The sequence below is a fragment of the Aquarana catesbeiana genome, linkage group LG13 (genome assembly GCF_042186555.1).
Source record: "Aquarana catesbeiana isolate 2022-GZ linkage group LG13, ASM4218655v1, whole genome shotgun sequence".
NCBI classification, from domain to species: domain Eukaryota; kingdom Metazoa; phylum Chordata; class Amphibia; order Anura; family Ranidae; genus Aquarana; species Aquarana catesbeiana.
In genome coordinates this window covers 102,197,208-102,216,174 of record NC_133336.1, presented here as the reverse complement: position 1 = coordinate 102,216,174, position 18,967 = coordinate 102,197,208, and the positions used below count along the sequence as shown (strand labels likewise).

At 42.1% G+C, this 18,967-nt stretch overlaps 1 protein-coding gene across 4 annotated transcripts in view; it reads right to left on the bottom strand.

Moving 5' to 3' along the window:
* Positions 1 to 18,967, bottom strand: part of FMN1 (formin 1) — a 482,430-nt gene that overhangs the window by 283,488 nt on the left and 179,975 nt on the right. For 2 of the 4 annotated variants that reach the window (XM_073609887.1, XM_073609888.1), the window contains exons 1-2: positions 16,421 to 18,575; positions 15,691 to 15,808 (exon numbers count right to left, since the gene is read on the bottom strand). In XM_073609887.1, the coding sequence (XP_073465988.1) occupies positions 15,691 to 15,808; positions 16,421 to 17,959 (1,657 nt within the window). In that variant the 5' untranslated portion in view covers positions 17,960 to 18,575. Of the gene's footprint in view, positions 1 to 15,690; positions 15,809 to 16,420; positions 18,576 to 18,967 lie in introns of those variants that run through there. The other 2 variants (XM_073609885.1, XM_073609886.1) reach the window with 1 other exon arrangement.

The window sequence follows — 18,967 nt, the reverse complement described above, 5'->3', positions numbered from 1 at the left end:
GATAGGAATAATCAACAGTTTGAATTGTCAAATTCATAGGAAAAACGCACCGGCTACAAATGCCATTAGTATGTGAAAAAAAACACCACCGCCACTTTTTATCAACTCCCTTATCACTGACAAATTTGACAATAGAGGTAAATATCACACCAATGAAAAAGAAAAAAAATATATCAGCAACGGTCAAAAAGGGCAGGCTTACTACAGCCCTACAGTAATTTTTGTACAATGTTTTTCACAATGAGGGGGGATTTTGGGGAAAGGGGTGGGGGAATGGAGCAGTGGACGGTGTCTGTAGGGCAGTGGACGAAGTCAAGAGTTTTATTTCTTTTTTACAATTTAAATTTGTTCATTTTTTTTCACAATCCTTTTGTGGGGAGGGGGGGGGGCTCGATACCATGCCAGTAGAGTTTTGGGGGGGGGGGGGTTGGTGTCAGTAGCTTATTTTTTTTACAATTTTACTTTTTTACAATTTAATTTTGTAATATTTATTGTAGTTTTTTTTTTTTTTAAATCGGCCCTGTTGGGGGCTATGGTGAGATATCAGGGGTCAGGAGGAAGACACAGCCGGCCAGATGAGGACAACACTGAGGGGGGCCAGAGAAAAAGGGGGGGAGGTGATGGAAGAAAACATGGAGGCTGGGAGGAGAAAGACACGGGGGAAAGTCAGGGATGATTGGTGTGGCGGGGGGACAGCTGCTCGCACCGATCTCTCTGCTGGCTTTTCATGGGCCGCTTCTCCTCTCCCTCCGGCGGCTGTCAGCTCAAAAGCCATGCAGGGAGATCAGTGCTCAAAGCTGTCCTCCGCAGCACCGATCACCCCTGACTGTCAAGGGACAAGCATCTATTTGTGCACAGGAGTGACAGGGGGCCATGAACACGCTCTGCTTCTGCTGTGTGTGCACTTTCCACTCCCCAGGCGCGAGATTTGTCCTTGCGACGCTACCTGGCCAAGGGGAGTATAGATTCCAGATTCCGGAGTTTTGCGGGGCTCCATCTGCAGAAGGGGGGTGACATTTCGAAGATGGGGATACATGCAGGAGGCATGTATATACATATAGATTAATAGTATGTTATTGGTTTATAAATGATGAGTTTGGGTTTACACCCACTTTAACCACTGGGCACTTAAACCCCCTTCCTAACCAGACCAATTTTCAGCTCTCACATTTTGAATGACAATTACTCAGTCATGCAACACTGTACCTATATGAAATTTGTCCTTTTTTCACACAAATCGAGCTTTCTTTTGGTGGTATTTAATCCCCGCTGGGTTTTTTATTTTTTGTGTTATAAAAGAAAAAAGACCGAAAATTCTGTAAAAAAATGCATTTCTTCGTTTCTGTTATAAAATTTTGCAAATTCGTAACTATTCTTCATATATTTTGGCCAAAATTTATACCGCTACATATCTTTAGTAAAAATAACCCAAATCTGTGTATATTATTTGGTCTTTGTTAAAGTTATAGAGTCCACAAGCTATGGTGCCAATCTCTGAAAACTGATAACACCTGAAGTATGGCCTCATTTCTTGAGACCCTAAGCCAGGAAAGTACAAATACCCCCCAAAATGACCTACTTTTTGGAAAGTAGACATACCAAGGTATTTAGTAAGAGGCATGGTGAGTTTTTTGAAGTTGTAATTTTTTCCCACAATTCTTTACAAAAATCAAGATTTTTTTTTTCCCACAAAATTGTTATATTAGCAGGTTGTTTCTCACACACAGCATATGCATAGCACAAATTACACCCCAAAACACATTCTGCTACTCCTCCTGAGTATGGCGATACGACATGTGTGAGACTTTTACACCACATACAGAGGACCAACATGCAGAGAGCACGATCAGGCGTTCTTGGAGCATAAATTACACATATAATTTCTTGACTACCTCTTACATTTTGAAGGCCCTGGAGAACCAGGACAATGGAAACGCCCCAAAAATTACCCCATTTTAGAAAGAAAACAACCCAATGTATAATCTATGAGGCACATTGAGTCTTTTGAACATGTCACTTTTTTCTGCAAGTTTAAAGAAAATGAAAACACTTTTTTTTTTTTTTACACAACGTTGTCTATTTACACAATCTTGCTACCACATAGCATGTACATACCAAAAATTACACCCCAAAATAGATTCTCCTACTCCTGAGTACGGCGATACCACATGTGTGAGACTTTTCCACAGCATGGCCACATACAGAGGACCAACATGCAGGGAGCACCATCAGGTGTTCTAGGGACATGAGTTTCAAACCTAATTTGAATGCATATTACACTTTTGTGAGGCACTCTAGTGGCATGGATGATAACTGATGTGGCATGGATGAGCATGAATGGGGATGGATGAGCTGTGGATGGCTGAGCATGAATGAGTATGGCCGGGTACGGCTGAGTACGGCCGAGTATGGCTGTGTATAGATGGGATGGCTGGGTACGGCTGAGTATTGCTGGGTATGGCTGAGTATGGATGGGGGTGGATGGGGGTGGATGGGATGGCTGAGGATGGATGGATGAGTATGGATGGATGAGTATGCTGAGTATGGATGAGGATGGATGGATGAGTATGCTAAGTATGGATGGGTGAGCATGGATGGATGGAAGAGTATGCTTAATATGGATGGGTGAGCATGGATGGATGGAAGAGTATGCTTAATATGGATGGGTGAGCATGGATGGATGGGTGAGCATGGATGGATGGAAGAGTATGCTTAATATGGATGGGTGAGCATGGATGGATGGGGGAGCATGGATGGATGGATGGGGGAGCATGGATGGATGGATGGGGGAGCATGGATGGATGGATGGGTATGCATGGCTAAGAATGGATGGACGGATTTGTCACATATCAGCGCTGTGGGCACTACACGTGCAGCCCACATCGCTGCTGCCACCGATCTCTCCCCTCTTTGCTCACACTGGACAGAGAGGGGAAAGAGGAACCGGATATCATGCCAGTTTGTTTACATGTGATCGCTCCATCATTTGACGGAGTGATCACATAGTAAATGGCCACTATCAGCGGCCGTTTATCGTGATGTGCCGAGTCCACGGATGTGTTCGGATGCGCACCCCAGGGGGCGTCACTGTACTCCCTCCCAGAGTTATGCAACCGCCCTGTAGCCGTCCCTTCAGCTATGGGCCAGTTAAGTAGTTAATACCATAAAATAACATTAGATTTTTTCACTCCAGCAGTAGTATATGAGTTTGTAAATTGTAGAGAAATGCTTAAATAATGCATTACAATTTAACCGCTTCACCCCGAAAGATTTTCCCCCTTAATGAGCAGGCCATTTTTTGCGATACGGCACTGCGCCGCTTTAACTGACAATTGCGCGGTCATACCCAAACAAAACCTTTTCCCACAAATAGAGCTTTCTTTTGATGGTATTTGAGCACCTCTGCGGTCTTTAATTTTTACTTTTTGCTATAATATGTCCGAATTTTTTTTTTAAATTAAAAACAAAAATGTCTTCATCAGTTTAGGCCAATATGTATTAGGTTTTTAACCAAAAATATCGCAATAAGCGTATATTGACTGGCTTGCGCAAAAGAATATATATATTTTTTTACTAGTAATGGCAGTGATCTTTAGCGGGATTGCGACAGACAGATCAGACACATTTTTTGGGACCATTGACATTTAGGGCTCTTTCACACGGGGCGGATCAGTGATGATCCGCCCCGTGAACACCGCTTGCTCAGCGGGGATCGCTCCGCCGATCCCCGCTGAGCAGAAAGAGGACAGGTCCATCGCTGCACACTGTGCAGCGACGGACCTGTAAGAGCGCCGCTCTCCCCTATGGGGGATCGGATGATGACGGACCGTAGTGTCTGTCGTCACCCGATCCGATAACGGATGGAAAAGTAGGGTTTTCCTCCGTTACACTTTTCGGATCGGAGTGGGTCGGATGTCAGCGGACATGTCACCGCTGACATCCGACGCTCCATAGGGATACATGTATGTCCGTTTTTCATCCGAAAACGAAAGGATGAAAAACGGACATACGGACTCCTCGTGTGAAAGAGGCCTAAAACTAAATTAAAATCTGCTGCCAAAATTAACACTGGTGGTAGGTCATACACTTGAAATGAAGCTCTGGGTGGTTGATTTTTAGCACCAAGTTTGAAAAGTTTACATTGTAGAAGTAAATAAATTTCAAACAGTCCCAGTTTCCTGAAAGTTATAATGCATTACTATTCAGGATTGTGGGGTTTTACAAGAAACATAGTTACAAAGTTACATAGTAGGTGAGGTTGAAAAAAGGCACAAGTCCATCAAACCTATGTGTGTGATTATGTCAGTATTACATTGTACATCCCTGTATGTTGTGGTCGTTCAGGTGCTTATCTAATAGGTTTTTTTTAAACTATCAATGCCCCCCGCTGAGACCATCTGTGGAAGGGAATTTCACATCCTTGCCACTCTTACAGTAAAGAGCTCTCTAAGTAGTTGAGACCCCTTTCACACTTGTGCTACTTCAAAGTCACGTGATTTTACTAGGATTTCGTGGCCACGATTTTACCACAATTTTGCCGCGATTTGGGATCAGTACTACTTTGTACGACTTTACAGGGTTGGGGTTTATAAATGCATTGACCCTCAGCTTGTGCTTACAGCTTGTGCTTACAGCGTCGTACTGAAATCGTGTCTATATTATTCAGGTACAATTTGCATGCTACTTAAGGGTTTAACATTGAGGTCTATGGACATCAACTCGCATGGAAGTTGGATCAAAGTAGTGTAGGGACTACTTTGAAGTCGGCACGACTTAAAGTCGTGCCAATATGAATGGTAGTCAATGAAAATCATGGAGAATGACTTGTCATGCAATTTTGCAGTACAAAATCGTGGGACAAGTCGTATAAGTGTGAAAGGGGCCTTAAGGTTAAACCTCTTTTCTTCCAATTTTAATGAGTGGCCACGTGTCTTGTTAAACTCCCTTCCGCAAAAAAAGTTTTTTCCCAGGTTTATAAACATTGAGGACTTCTCTAAGGGCTAGTTTAAACCTGCTTTAAAACAAGGCTTCGGACACGCTTTGGTAGAGCTCTCTGAATGCCAGTTAAAGCCCCTGTCACTAAATAAAATGGTTAGCTTACAGTCCTGTTTACACTTTGCGTTTGCTTTTATATTATACCCCATGTCGCTTTAGTGGCACTTGAAAGCGTCTTCAAAAACTCCATAGATCTCTATGATAAAGCTCACTTGAAGCAACCGCGGCTTTTGAGAGGCTTCAACTTAGCTTCAGCTTTGCTTTGGAGAAATTGCAGGTATGAGATATATACACACACACATGCACAGGGCATCTGTCAAGCTTCAACAAAGCTTCAAAAGAGTATCACGGAAGCATCACCAAAGCTCCAAAAACAAATCAAAGCATGTTGAAGCTGTATGCGCTTTAATGTGTGTTGAAGCCCTTCGTGTCATGCCTGATTTTAATCTGACCACGTCAGTGTATTTGATTGTTTTTAATATATAAAATGCTTTGGTTTGTTGCACAAGAAAAAGTGGTATTCTTTGTGTCATTACAGAAACAACGGTGGACCACTGTAACTGATTATAAAGCATGGAGTTTGGATTCAGTTTGTTAATGTAATTAAAAATCTGTAATACATTTAACACTACCCTCCCCCGCAGACTGACAATGCTGCTCTCAGTGGTGCCTCCTGTGCGCATTCATCCAGAGTATTGTCTCCAATACAGGAGGTGTGTTACTGGCCAGACGACCGGGTAAACACAGAGCTAAAAGGCCAAAAGAAAAGTAAATGGATGCAGCAACCACACCTAATGATTGGAAAGCTGAAATACTACACTTTTTGGTTTGAGGTTTAAGATATCTTTTGGTTTGGGGTTTAATATCGCTTTAAGTCCATGCAGCCACGTGTTCAAAGAAGAAGCAACCTGGACAGACTATACTGGAGAAAACAAAAAGGCTTGGATAGCATACCTGATTGTGCCTGCTTTAATGCGGTATGATTACTTGGAACTGGAGGAACTTGGATTAAAGATGGCTGAAGCTACAGTAGTATTTTTTTTTGCAGTTATTGGAGAAAGGGATAGCATAAACCATACTTAACCCAGGGTCTTTAAAAGACACCTAATGAGACCCTGTCATAAATAGCAAAGTCGTAAAACAGCCTGGAGCATAGTCTGCCAGGCTGGGGATAGTTACCTATTTTGACCTAAAACAATCTCCTAAATAGTTCCCAAGTGAGTTCAGCATGTGGCCCAGGCATGTCTGGAGGGACGCTGTGCAAGCATAAAAGCCACAGCGGCTGTCAGGGAACACCTAGGCACAGGAACGTATAATGGGATTTCCGGGATTCTGTGCAAAAATAATCACAGCTGCCAGCACTGAGAATTCAGACAGAGGTATAGCTGGAGGGATACTGGGGCTGCTTTTTTGTAATAGCACTAGCAGCAGTGAATACAGGGACTCCAGATACAGTGCATCCAGAAAGTATTTACAGAGCTTCACTTATTCCACATTTTGTTATGTTACAGCCTTATTCCAAAATGGATTAAATTCATGATTTTCCTCAAAACTCTACAAACCATACCCCATAATGACAACGTGAAAGTTTGTTTGAAATCTTTGCAACTTTAAGGATAAAAAAAAAAAAAAATCACATGTACATAAAAGTATTCACAGCCTTTGCCATGACACTCAAAACTGAGCATCCTGTTTCCACTGATAATCCTTGAGATGTTTCTACATCTTGGTTGGAGTCCACCTGTGGTCAATTCTGTTGATTGGGCATGATTTGGAAAGGCACACACCTTTCTATACAAGGCCCCACAGTTAAGAGTGCATGTCAGCGCACAAACCAAGCCATGAAGTCCAAGGAATTGTCTGTAGACCTCCGAGACAGGATTGTATCAAGGCTCAGATCTGGGGAAGGGTACAGAAAAACTTCTGCAGCATTGAAGGACCCAATGAGCACAGTGGCCTCCATCATCTGTAAATGGAAGAAGTTTGGAGCCACCAAGACTCTTCCTAGAGCGGGCCTCCCAGCCAAACCGAGCGATCGGGGGGAAAATAGCCTCGGTCAGGGAGGTGACCAAGAACCCGATGATCACCCTGACAAAGCTCCAGCATTTCTCTGAGGAGAGCAAAGAACCACCATCTCTGCAGCACTCCACCAATCAGGCCTGTATGGTAGAGTGGCCAGACGGAAGCCACTCCTCAGTAAAAAACACATGACAGCTCATCTGGAGTTTGCCAAAAGGAACCTGAAGCACTCAGACAATGAGAAACAAAATTCTCTGGTCTGATGAAACAAAGATTGAACTCTTTGTACTGAATGGTAAGCATCACCTGGCCATTACCATCCCTACAGAGAAGCATGGTGTAGGCAGCATCATGCTGTGGGGATGTATTTCATCAACAGGAACTGGGAGAATAGTCAGGATCGAGGGAAAGCGGAATGCAGGAATATACAGAGACATGCTTAATGAATCCTGCTCCAGAGCAATCTGGACCTCAGACTGGGGTGAAGGTTCATCTTCCAACAGGACAACAACCCTAAGCACACAGCCAAGAGAACAAAGGAGTGGCTATGGGACAACTCTGAATATTTTTGAGTGGCCCAGCCAGAGCTTAGACTTGAACCCGATTTAACATCTCCGGAGAGAGCTGAAAATGGCTGTGCACCGATGCTCCCTAGACACCTGATGGAGCTTGAGAGGTCCCGCAAAGAAGGATGGGAGAAACTGCCCAAAAATAGATGTGCCAAGCTTGTGGCATGATACTCAAAAAGACTTGAGGCTGTAATTGGTGCCAAAAGGTGCAAGTATTGAGCAAAAGCTGTGAATATTTATGTACATGTGATTTTTTATTTTTAATAAATTTAAAAGCGTAGCTGTATATAGGGGAGTGCTGCGCCCCCTCCCCCCCACAGGGTCCCTCATCCACAACTTCCCCACACAGCAAATAGGGGACCAGCCCACCCCCCTGGCACCCCCTATCATCAGCTATCCCTATTGTTGGTGTATTTTATGTGTGGCCCAAGACAATTCCTCTTCTTCCAATGTGGCACAGGAAGGTCAAAACTGGTGAACTGGTACCCAAAGCTGAACTGCATATTCCAGATGAGGTTGTACTAATGCTTTGTACTGGGCAAATTGTCTCCATTTATATTTGATACAATAATGTATTTTTCTAGCTTTAGAAACTGCATTGGCACTACATGCCAATATGTCTATGATCTAACAGAAGAACCAGATCCTTCTTGACCATTGACTCTCCTCAACTATCCTCCTACTAGAATGTATGACGCCTGCAAGTTTTTAGTGCATGGAATTACATTTATCAACATTTAATCTCATTTGCCCCAGTTTCCCAATTAAACAGAGCATTGAGGTCACCCAATAAATTGGAAATATCCTGTAAGGGTTTTATTCCACTACATTAGTGTCATCTGCAAACACAGAAATAGCACTTTTAATCCCAGCTCTAAATATGTTAAATAGTAGGGGCATAGGTGTGCACAGCCTATTGCATTAGGGTGTGCACCCCAAAGCTCAAATGGTGGTCTGATGGTGTCAGTAGAGCAGTGGATGGTGTCAGTAGTTTTTATTATTTTATATTAATTTTTACAATTGTATTTTTTTGTAATATTTTCCAATTCTTTTCGGAGAAGAAAGGAGAAGAAAGGAGAACATTTTTTTATTTGGTGAAATATCAGGGTTCTAAAAGGGGGGGATATGCGCCACACAGGGTGATTAGGGTGTTCCCAGGCACACCTGGCACACCCTGTGCACATACCTATGAGTAGGGGTCTCAACATGTCACCTTGGTGTACACCACTAATAACCTTAGACCATTCAGAGTATGAGTCACTACTCTCTGAATATGGTATTTTAGCCAGTTTTCTATCCATTTTTTCCCCTTTAATTAAAAAAAAAAAAATAGATACTTTAAAATCTAATTCATCAATGCTCTAGTAAATAACTTTGCCTCTATGTGGCAGTGAGTGATCAAGACTCTTTAAAGGATGGTTCATAGACACTGCAATGAACTTCATTTTTTCCCCACAGTGGATTAACACAGGTAACCAATATATGTTGTGTTCACAGAATGCTAGTGTAATGTGCAGAAAAATGCTGACATTTTTCTGCAGTTCACTGGATGGCAAAGAAGCGCATTATGTTGCTTTGCAGAGATCTGAATGGAGTGTACACATTGCACACTTCCAATAAAGTTTATAAACAAAAATACATCTTGCAGTGTAAAACACAACGCACCACTTATTGGTGCTACACAGCAGACACCAGCCACACACCAAAGTTGACTATTTTCCCATGCTGCTAATGTCAGAATTGCAACAGAAGCTGTGAAAGGCCTGGGTTTTATTTTGGCAAAATCTGTGGTGGCAGCTATGGTGTGTAAAGGGTTAATTCGGTTAACCTGCTCCAGTGACAATCACGTTCAGTCTGCTTGTACTTAGATTGTTACCCTGCGAATTGGAAAATCTTTGTACAGGGAAAGCAGTGTGTGTATTCATCAAAGACCACATTTTATGAAAAGCTGAAAGAGAATCCTGGCTGGTCACTGGGTCTTATACTTTATTGTTTATTTAGGCCCCTTTCACACTGGGGCGGTTTGCAGGCGTTATTGCGCTAAAAATACCGCCTGCAAACCGCCCCTAAACAGCCTCCGCTGTTTGTTCAGTGTGAAAGCCCGAGGGCTTTCACATTGAAGCGGTGCGCTGGCAGGACGGTAAAAAAAAGTCCTGCCAACCGCTTCTTTGGAGCGGTGAAGGAGCGGTGTATTCACCGCTCCTGCCCATTGAAATCAATGGGACAGCGCGGCTATACCGCGGTAATACCGCGCCGCGCTGTACGAGCGGATTTAACCCTTTTTCGGCCGCCAGCGGGGGTTAAAACCGCACCGCTAGCGGCCGAATACAGCCGCAAAAACGACGGTAAAACAGCGCTAAAAATAGTGCTGTTTTACCGCCGACGCCCCCACCGCCCCAGTGTGAAAGGGGCCTTAGGCTCCTTTCACATCGGAGCGTTCCATTCATTGTTAATGGCACCCCAAATGTGGCAAGCAGACATGCAGTTAAAAACAGAGCAAAGCTCAATGCCTGAAAAAGTACAGGAGCTTCTTTGGTGTGTTTGTTGCATGTAGGGCTGCCCTATGCATGCAGAAAAAAAAAAAACAAGCAAAACTGTGTTCACAATATCCTGCGTAATAGGGATCCTGGCATTATACTATACAGACGCTTCATAGACGACCTGTTAATTATATGGAAGGGGAACGTGAATACTTTGGAAGAAATACTACAGACAATGAATGATAATGATCAGAATATTAATTTGTCATGGAATGTCAACAAAGATATGGTGCACTTTTTGGATCTGGAGATTCTGAATACTCAACGAGGTATAGAGACAAGAACATATTTCAAAGCGACCGATCGCAACTTTTCTATCCCCACCATGAGCTGTCATTTTGGACCTTAGTTGGACAATATTCCACATGGCATATATATGAGAAGAAAAATTGCACACAAGAAGCAGATTTTGAGCTACAATCACAACTGCTGACTAACATGTTTAAACAAAAAGGATATCAAGGTGACTTCCTAGAAAAAGAGAGAAATAAAATCAAAAATATGAACAGAGGAGATCTTCTCAAGGATAATACCATGCATAATGGTCCCAACAAAGATATGGACACATGTATTGTCCTGGATTTTAATTTGCAGAATAAGAAAGTAGAGGAAATTATTTACAAATATTGGAATGTCCTGAAACAAGGATGTTCACCTTAAAGAGGACCTGTCAAAAAAGGGCACCCAATTTAAGGGACAAACTGGTGCATAATGTGGTGGAACCACCTCCCCTTAAACCCAAAATGTTTTGGGACATTAAGGGCTTCCATAGTTGTGGACGCTGTTATAGTTGCACCAGGGTCCCTAGGAATGTTAGGAAAGAAAGTGTTCACTAACCCACAAAACAATAGAGTGTACACCATCAGTGATTTCATTTTGTGCGACATGGTCGCATTAAAAGCACGTATGGAGGAACATGTGAGGAATATTAGGAAAGGGTATGATGAGCACTTTTTATCTGTACATTTTAGGGATGTGCATAGCAAAAGCACAGACAGCATGCAATTTTGGGGGCATTGAGGCGCCCAAACGCCACTGGAGAGGATCAAATTATGTGAGAGACATCAGCAAGTGAGAATCATGGTGGATACACCAGTTAGGGTCTCTCGCCCCTGGGGGGTTGAATAAAGAATTTGACCTAAAGTGTTTAAGTAATTTTTAGATTTTTTAATAGTGGAGAGAGTTTTTCATATTGATGTATCCATTTACCATAAAAGGACACCTTCTCATGGATAAATTAGTAGAAATATATCTATTTTGTGAATATTTTTTATATATGTTTTTATGAATTTTTTATAGATTTAATGGTAATACTATATTTTTAATTTTGTGTAATTTCAAACCATTTACCTACATTTGTGTATACATATTCTGTTTAAGTCAATTTTCCCAGGTAGACCCTTATAGGATATACCTTGGTTCATTTTCTATAATTTTTTTTATATAGCTCCTTATATATATATATATATATATATGGGTCGCAGTAACTCTCTCTCTCTCTCTCCCCCTCCCCTCGTTTTAGTAATCACTCGTACCATTAACGAGGTGTAATTTTAAAATGTATTTACAGAAAAGTATATTTCTTAATCGTAATTGTGTTTTGTATATTTACAAGCAATAGCAGCCATAAGTATTTCTTGCTGCCGGTTTGCCGGTTAACATAGGGGGATGATCGGTTGATTTCTTTCCACGACCGTCCTGTTAGTCTATTTTATTTAATCAATCAGTTTGTACTAACACTGGTGTTTTTAGTAGTGGTGGTACACACAGGACACCATATAATCGCAGGTACAAGGGCGCATTAATGTATCCAAGCAGTTTAACCTTGGATGTTAATTCCATTGAAGTGCATAGACTCAGCACTAGAGTGTCCCGCGGACCACAACAAAATGGCCGCGGACACCCTATATTGACTGACAGTTTTACCGTCCAATCACATTGCCTCCTGAGGAAGATACGGAAATCCCTAGTATCGACACATGTTGGGGAAGGGGACAGAACGGAATGTTAAGTTGATCGTTCCTAACAGCTGATCTGCTCATCACCCCGTTACCGGCCAGTTTTGCCTACTCGTTTTATGCTTGATATAGAATGGCACACTGAAGCACCTGGCTATTGTGAGTACCCTGTGTGGGACTTTTTTTGGTTTCAATAAAAAATTGTATAAACACCCTATACCATAAAATCCTCTTTTCTCCATTGATTCACTGAGACATATTGGAGACTTATCCAGGAATCCAGACACATTGCTGAACCCTGTAGTGGTTCTAAAAGTGTGCATCAACCAAGCTTAATAGCAAGGTCACACATCTTAAGGTGAGCCTTCAATATATGGGGGGGGGGAGCACTTGAGTGAAAGACACAGCATCTGGTTATTGGATAGTTTTCACAGCATACTAAATCGCATGAAGTGTGAAGCACCTGTGGATTGCATTAATTTGAACTTTCACAATGCACAGCAGCACCTTTTTAATTCCAGTATTTGGGATTTATTGATATATTTATTGATTTATTGATATTTTTGTTTCCCACTGGATTTAAGCTTTCCACTAATATATGAATGCACATTGTCACTTTATATTTATGGTTATTAATCACTTGACTTTATATGTATATCTTTTTATATCACCAAGTATAGGTTATTTTACCATTTCACAGAAATCTTACGATTAGCATTTATGCTCATATCTTTGATAGCGCAGCAATTGTAATTTGATTCTATTATTTTTGCATGGTGTATGAGACATGTTCATCACTTGCAGCTGATTCAAAGAGGGCTTAGTGGCTTTTATTGTTAGTGGAGGCTCACAGGACGTTTTACACATATTTCATGTTCACAATACACCAAGTGTGAAGCCATCTTTAATAAAGGTAAAGAACCGTATTCAAACCTTGTTCCCGTCTAGGCCTAGGGATTATCCTCACTGTTACTGTCAGAGGTGATCATTCCCAAAAGAGAAGCATTTATTTTTGCCTAACAAAGCTGTAAAAAAAATATTGCATCTAAAAAAAAAAAAAAAAAAAAAAAAAGGACTTGAAACCAATGGAGCAGCTCAGCCTTTTAGTCATTCAAAGTCAACCAACTCACTCCTCTAAATCACACAAGCAGAGATGCCTCATGTGACAGTAATGAATAGCTCATATGTCATTAGTAGATACAGACATCAAAAATAGCGCTCATCACTCTTCAACAAAAATATAACAGGACACGTCATGGCTAGTCTTTCACCTGACAAACATTTCACTGCATTTCTCACATGGTTTCCTCTAAACATACAGAAGCTGAGCGAAAATGGGCTTTCCTGCTAAGCTTCTTAACTCTGCCCTAAACTCCATGTCTAAGAAGCCAACTGTGTGTCTAAGAAGCCAGCTCAGGTTTTCAAACAGGAAAATATGCATTTTAAAACAAGATCGGAGTCCTAAGATTAAGCTGAACACTGAAATTGGGCAAGAGGACCAAGAGACACCGGCTGGAGATGGGTTCAAAACACAGGTGACATTATTCATGAGACTCCCAATCATTTCATTTGCAATGCACTGAAATCAATGTGCTGTAAATGTAAACATTAGTTAAATCACTTGTCCCAGAAAACTGGGAGACCATTTACAAGGTGCAGTACGCATTGCATATGCACAGCCAGCTGTGAAGCCGCAACCAGTCACAGTCAGCAGCCACAGTTAAGATGTCGGTGTTGGGCACCAAAGTGGGTCCTGGGACAGGCGAGTGGCTGCTTAATAAAAGCAGGCCCAACCCCTCCCCCCACATTTTATTTATTTATTTTCTCCTCCCTTTTTCCCCCTCTCTCTTTCCTACACCAATTTTCTCCATATTCAGTCCATCCCCATGCTTGACATTGCTTTTCATCACCCACAGCCTCACAACAAGAGCTCCATTAACAACTTCTCTCCAGTTCCAGGCCAGTTGTTAATTCATCCACCACCTCAGGCTAGTTGCATTTTCTATTCAGTTTCCCTCCTTATCTCAACAAGGAAATAGCCTCTGGAAAGCTCCCATATGCAGCTGTGCCAAATGTTCAAAGTTTCTACGCACGCTAAATTCAGGATACCCACACCAAAATCACACACCACTATAAGAATCATCTCCATGTAGTACAATTCTTTCCAGACAGGAAAATAGTCTCTAAAAAGCTCTGCCCAATTATCACCTCTAAAATGTTTATAAAAGATATATTGAATTTTAGTGTAAACTTTTTGAATTGAATTTTGTTGCCATTTTTATTTATGATGGGTTTTAATATTTTAATGTATACTAGCCTTGATGGAGGATGTGCCCCCCCCCCCCCCGAAATGCGTTTGCTCCATTTTCCCTCTTTGAACTGCAAACTTCAATAAATTATATAAAAGCCTGAAGTGTGATGTCTCTGCATATCGAACATGACTCCTACCTCCACTACATTAGATTTTGAAATAGTATAGGTACAGCCTTCAGTGGACATAATGCAGCTATCCTGGGGAGTTCTTTAAACTTACCAATTTTCTGGTGGTAGTTTCCTTAGGAAATACCCGCATCTAACGCAGGAAAGCATTAGCACCGGTGTTAGTAACATTACTAACGTGTGTGGAAAATTCAGGTAGTTATTACCGCAATTTTAAGAACCTCTTGCCATGGCACCGACTAATTACTAAAATAATTACCACCAGCTCACAGTTTAGTAAATTAGTGGTAATTAGGACCAGAGCAGACACATGGAGCTATGCCAGTGCTCAGTGTAGGGCATGTCGGTTGTGAAGCGGTCAAAAATGTGACCGGTTCCCAAACCGTGCTCTATCCAGGGCCTCATTTCAGCCGTCAGCTGGGAGATTTCCTGGCCAAAAGTTAAATGTGAACAAAGGGGCTGGGGATATCATTCCTCAAACATGACAATGCCCATATTTGGGAAATGATTTGTTACTGGGTAAGCCCAACAAGGAACTGAGACTTGTGCCCCATCAGATCTGCTTTACTTTTGATTGACAGTGCATTGCAGTGGGTAGATTCACAAGTCACAATTAGACTGAATAACCTACTGCTGTAGGCTTTCAATCGAATGTAAAGCAGACCTGATAAGGAACTAGTCTGTTTCCCATCAGGCACTGCCCACCCTAGTACAAAACTCCTTGGCAATGTAACCGTTAGCGTAACAGGCACAGTGGCCAAGGAGGAAGTGCACTGCGGAAGGAACGTCCAGTATGGACACACCAAAATCAGTGTGGGCACCTAAATTCCCAGCACTTCCAAAATAAAGCAGCTTAGGACTCGCCTTCCTTTCTCTTACAACACTGTTAGTTGGCCCAGTGCTGTCACACAGTGGTGGGGGCATGAGTCCTCTGCTCTATGGAAGCTTCATTAGGAATGATACTGAGCTTAAGCTGGGCATTTCGGCTGGTTTAGCAGGGACTGGCCAAATTTAGGTGCGCGCGTGTGTGGCCCTCCCTGTCTGACAGAAGTCTGAGTTGTTATATCAACTTCAGTCAAAAAAATGGACACGGTAGAAAACGTTTGTTGATCAGTGACTGCAGCTGCTGATCAGTGTATTGTGGCAGCACAGAACACAATAGTCACCTACCTGCTTCAGTATATTTCAGCCCCACCTTCTCCTCCCCATCTTTGGGTTTAGGCGGTGGCCACACTGCCTGAAGTCTTCCAGGAGTCCGGTCTTCTGGATCTGAGGGACTCGTGTCTGGCTGCAAAACAGAACAAAATTGTAAGACGAAGGAATTTTGTGTTAAAATTTGCATTTGCTTCACAGATTTCAGTTTAACACAAAGCTGCTAGGATCCAAATTAAAACTACTAGACATTTCAAAACACTTTAAGCTTAGATTTCAAACTGCAGTATGATCTGTTAAAATAGGAGTCCAGCAGGCAGGCTTGAAAATACATGCAAACAACGTTATTCATGCATCACAGACATACATGCGTTCCTTGGATTTACACAAATGTGCACTTCTAAAAACGAAAAAGCCTAAAGGTGGAGTTTGCTATACTGAAAAACTCAGTTAAACAATTTTTAAAGATCAGAGAATTGAATCAATATTTTAAAAACCATTCATTATAAGATTAGCAAATAGCCAAATGTATGCTGCCATATTCGCTAGATGCAAAAATGCTGGGAAAGGTTTTATTTTAGTTGCCACGGTACAAAAGGTAGCTTCCGTGCTCAACAAAGGGCAAACAATATGGAAAAAAAACCTATGGTAAATGAACAACATTTTCAAAACATTAGCTGCCATTTAAGGCCACATTAACATTTGAAAAACAAAAAAAAAAAAAAAAAAAGGAAAGAAAATCACATACACTTTTCCTTTCAGAATTCTGGTCGTTTTCTATAGGTCTGCTCTTTTCAAAGATGGACTTCAGCGATTCCTTTTCACTCTTCTGCTTGCGCTTCACAGCTTCTAAGTCAGGAGAATCCTCTGCTGGCAATGGTTTTTTTGGTGCCCCTGTAAAAAAAGATTTAAATGCCTCCAGTGCCGACTCCGATTTGATCTCTTTGCCCACTGTATCCTTAGGTGCCTCCTCAATTTCCTCTGGAACTTCATCCTTCTCTTCTTGCTTTGGCATATCAAAGTTCAGAAGCTGGGAGAGCTGCTCCATAAATTTGGAGCTTGCTTTGGTCTCCACTGGTGTCTTCACTTCACGTTTTCGGACCGGTGAGACATTTGAAAGGTTTGATTTTTGCACTGGCTGGGAGAGATTTAGTAAGGCCAAATCACTATCGCCTTGTTTCACGGTGACAGTCTCCCTGTCTTCTGCAGGGGTTCCTTTCTTGTGCACACGAAAGCTGCTAAAAAATGTTGGCAGCTGGAATGGCTTCTCTCCTGGGGTATCTTTTGTAGGGGTAGTTGATGGAGTTGAAGGACTGCTCTCTTCTAGTTCCTTTGTGGTGTTGGCATTTTCATCCATATTGGGGCCCACAGATTCTGGCTTTTTAAAGTCCAGTCCATCTTGCTTTTTTGTTTCTATGGCATCAGTATCGTCAATATCTTGTGTTTCAGACTTCTGCTTAGAACCATTGTTCAGTGATACATTAGAAGCAGATAAATGTGGGGACACAGGAGCCTTTGTTGCTCCCTGGCAGATATTCTGCTTCGAGCTCTCTGTGTCAGAATCTGAATCACTGGAGATGTGCACTAGAGTACTATGTACTAGGAGATCCTCCTGGTCATAGTCTGTCTGATCTGGGACAATGTCAGTGCTGGAATGCATGTCTGACTTTGCATCCTCACCAATGTCTGCACCATTCAGACGCTTTGTGTACACTCCCTCTTTTTCATCCTTTTGCTCTTGTAAAACCTGTGCTTCTGTCCCTCCCAGATGATCTATTTGTGGATGATCTTTGTTTTCTTCCTGAGACACATCACTTTTACCTTGTCCCCTGATGACTTGTGAATCCATGTCCTCCTCCTCCTCCTCCTCCTCCTCCTGGTGTAAATCTACATCATGCTCCCCCCGGGGTAAATCCACAACACTTGTAATCTCTAAATCCATGCCCAAGTGTTCTTTTGGGACAATATGTTCATCTTTTACAGGCTCCTCTTTAAGTTCCACGTTACCTTCCTGCATGGTGACATGCTGCATATTTTGTTCTGGGGTGCTTTCACCTTCATCATTGTTTGGTGGGATTGCTTGTACTTCCACTTTATCCTCCAGAGGACGGAATGACTTCAGTACTGCACTGTCTTTGGGTGTTTTATTATCCAACTTTGCGGTCATTCCGAAAAGCGACTTTATGGAAAATTTACCCAACAGGGATGGTGTGGCTGTATCCGGTTCCCTTTTAGGCAAAGAGTCTGATGTTTGGGGTTCTGCTGCAATATTTTCTTCCATTTCCATGTTGAAAAAATAAAAGGGTAAAAAAAAAAAAAAAAAAAAAAAAAAAGCCTACAGATTCACATGCAGCATTCCTGGCTGCAAAATGATTTAGAAAGTAAAAACAATGTCTATTTTTGGTCTCCGTACACAAAAAGAGTGGCTGCAGTAGTTTTCAAATAATTTGTACAGTCAAGCTAAGCAAAAAAAAAAAAAAAAGTAGTTCCAAGAAAGCATGCGGGAAACAGATAAAAGCAGCTCTATGTCAGGGCTGTAAACTCACAGGAGCACCAGCCTGCAGACTCCTGCTTCCTGCTTTTTAAACAGGAGCTTACTAAGTTGCCTGGCAGCTTAATCGCATACATATGACACAGAGTTTGTCGGCAATGACCAGTATGACAGTTATGAAAAGATCTCTGTTCCACTCCAGCTCGACACTAATTAGAAGCCAAGTACAAATTAGAGGAAAACAAAAAATCCACAATACAAAGAAAGCAGCCGACGTGTCACAGAAGAAAAAAAACGAAAAGAAAAATAAGTTGTTTCACAGGCATGCAAGCCCTTTCAGCTGAATCAGGACGGGATCTCCCTCTTCCGCCTTGCTGCAGTCTGAGGAATGTAAATGTCATCGTCTGGAGACAGCCTTAGAAAGAGGCAGGCCTCAAATGACTTCACCTCCCAGCTTTCAGGTAACAGGTAATGAGGGAGGAGGAGTGATGGCTACACCCATTGACTGAGGAGAGAGGAGTGCCACCAGTGCACACAGCAGGAATCAAGTATCACTCCTCTCACAGAACAGATGACAGAGAGAAGATTTTACTACAAGCCTGTGGCTAATCAGTCACTAAAGTCACGATTAACTCCTTCACAACCATGGGTGTACAAGGCCTTAGCAGCTGGGCGATTCTAAGACAAAGGCTTTACAGTCTTTTGCTTCTCAATACTGATATGGCTCCAAAGATCATGTGCAGAGTGTCGCTGTCTGTCCCTCTTGGTGCATATTTAAGGCAGAAATAAACCCTGCAATACTTT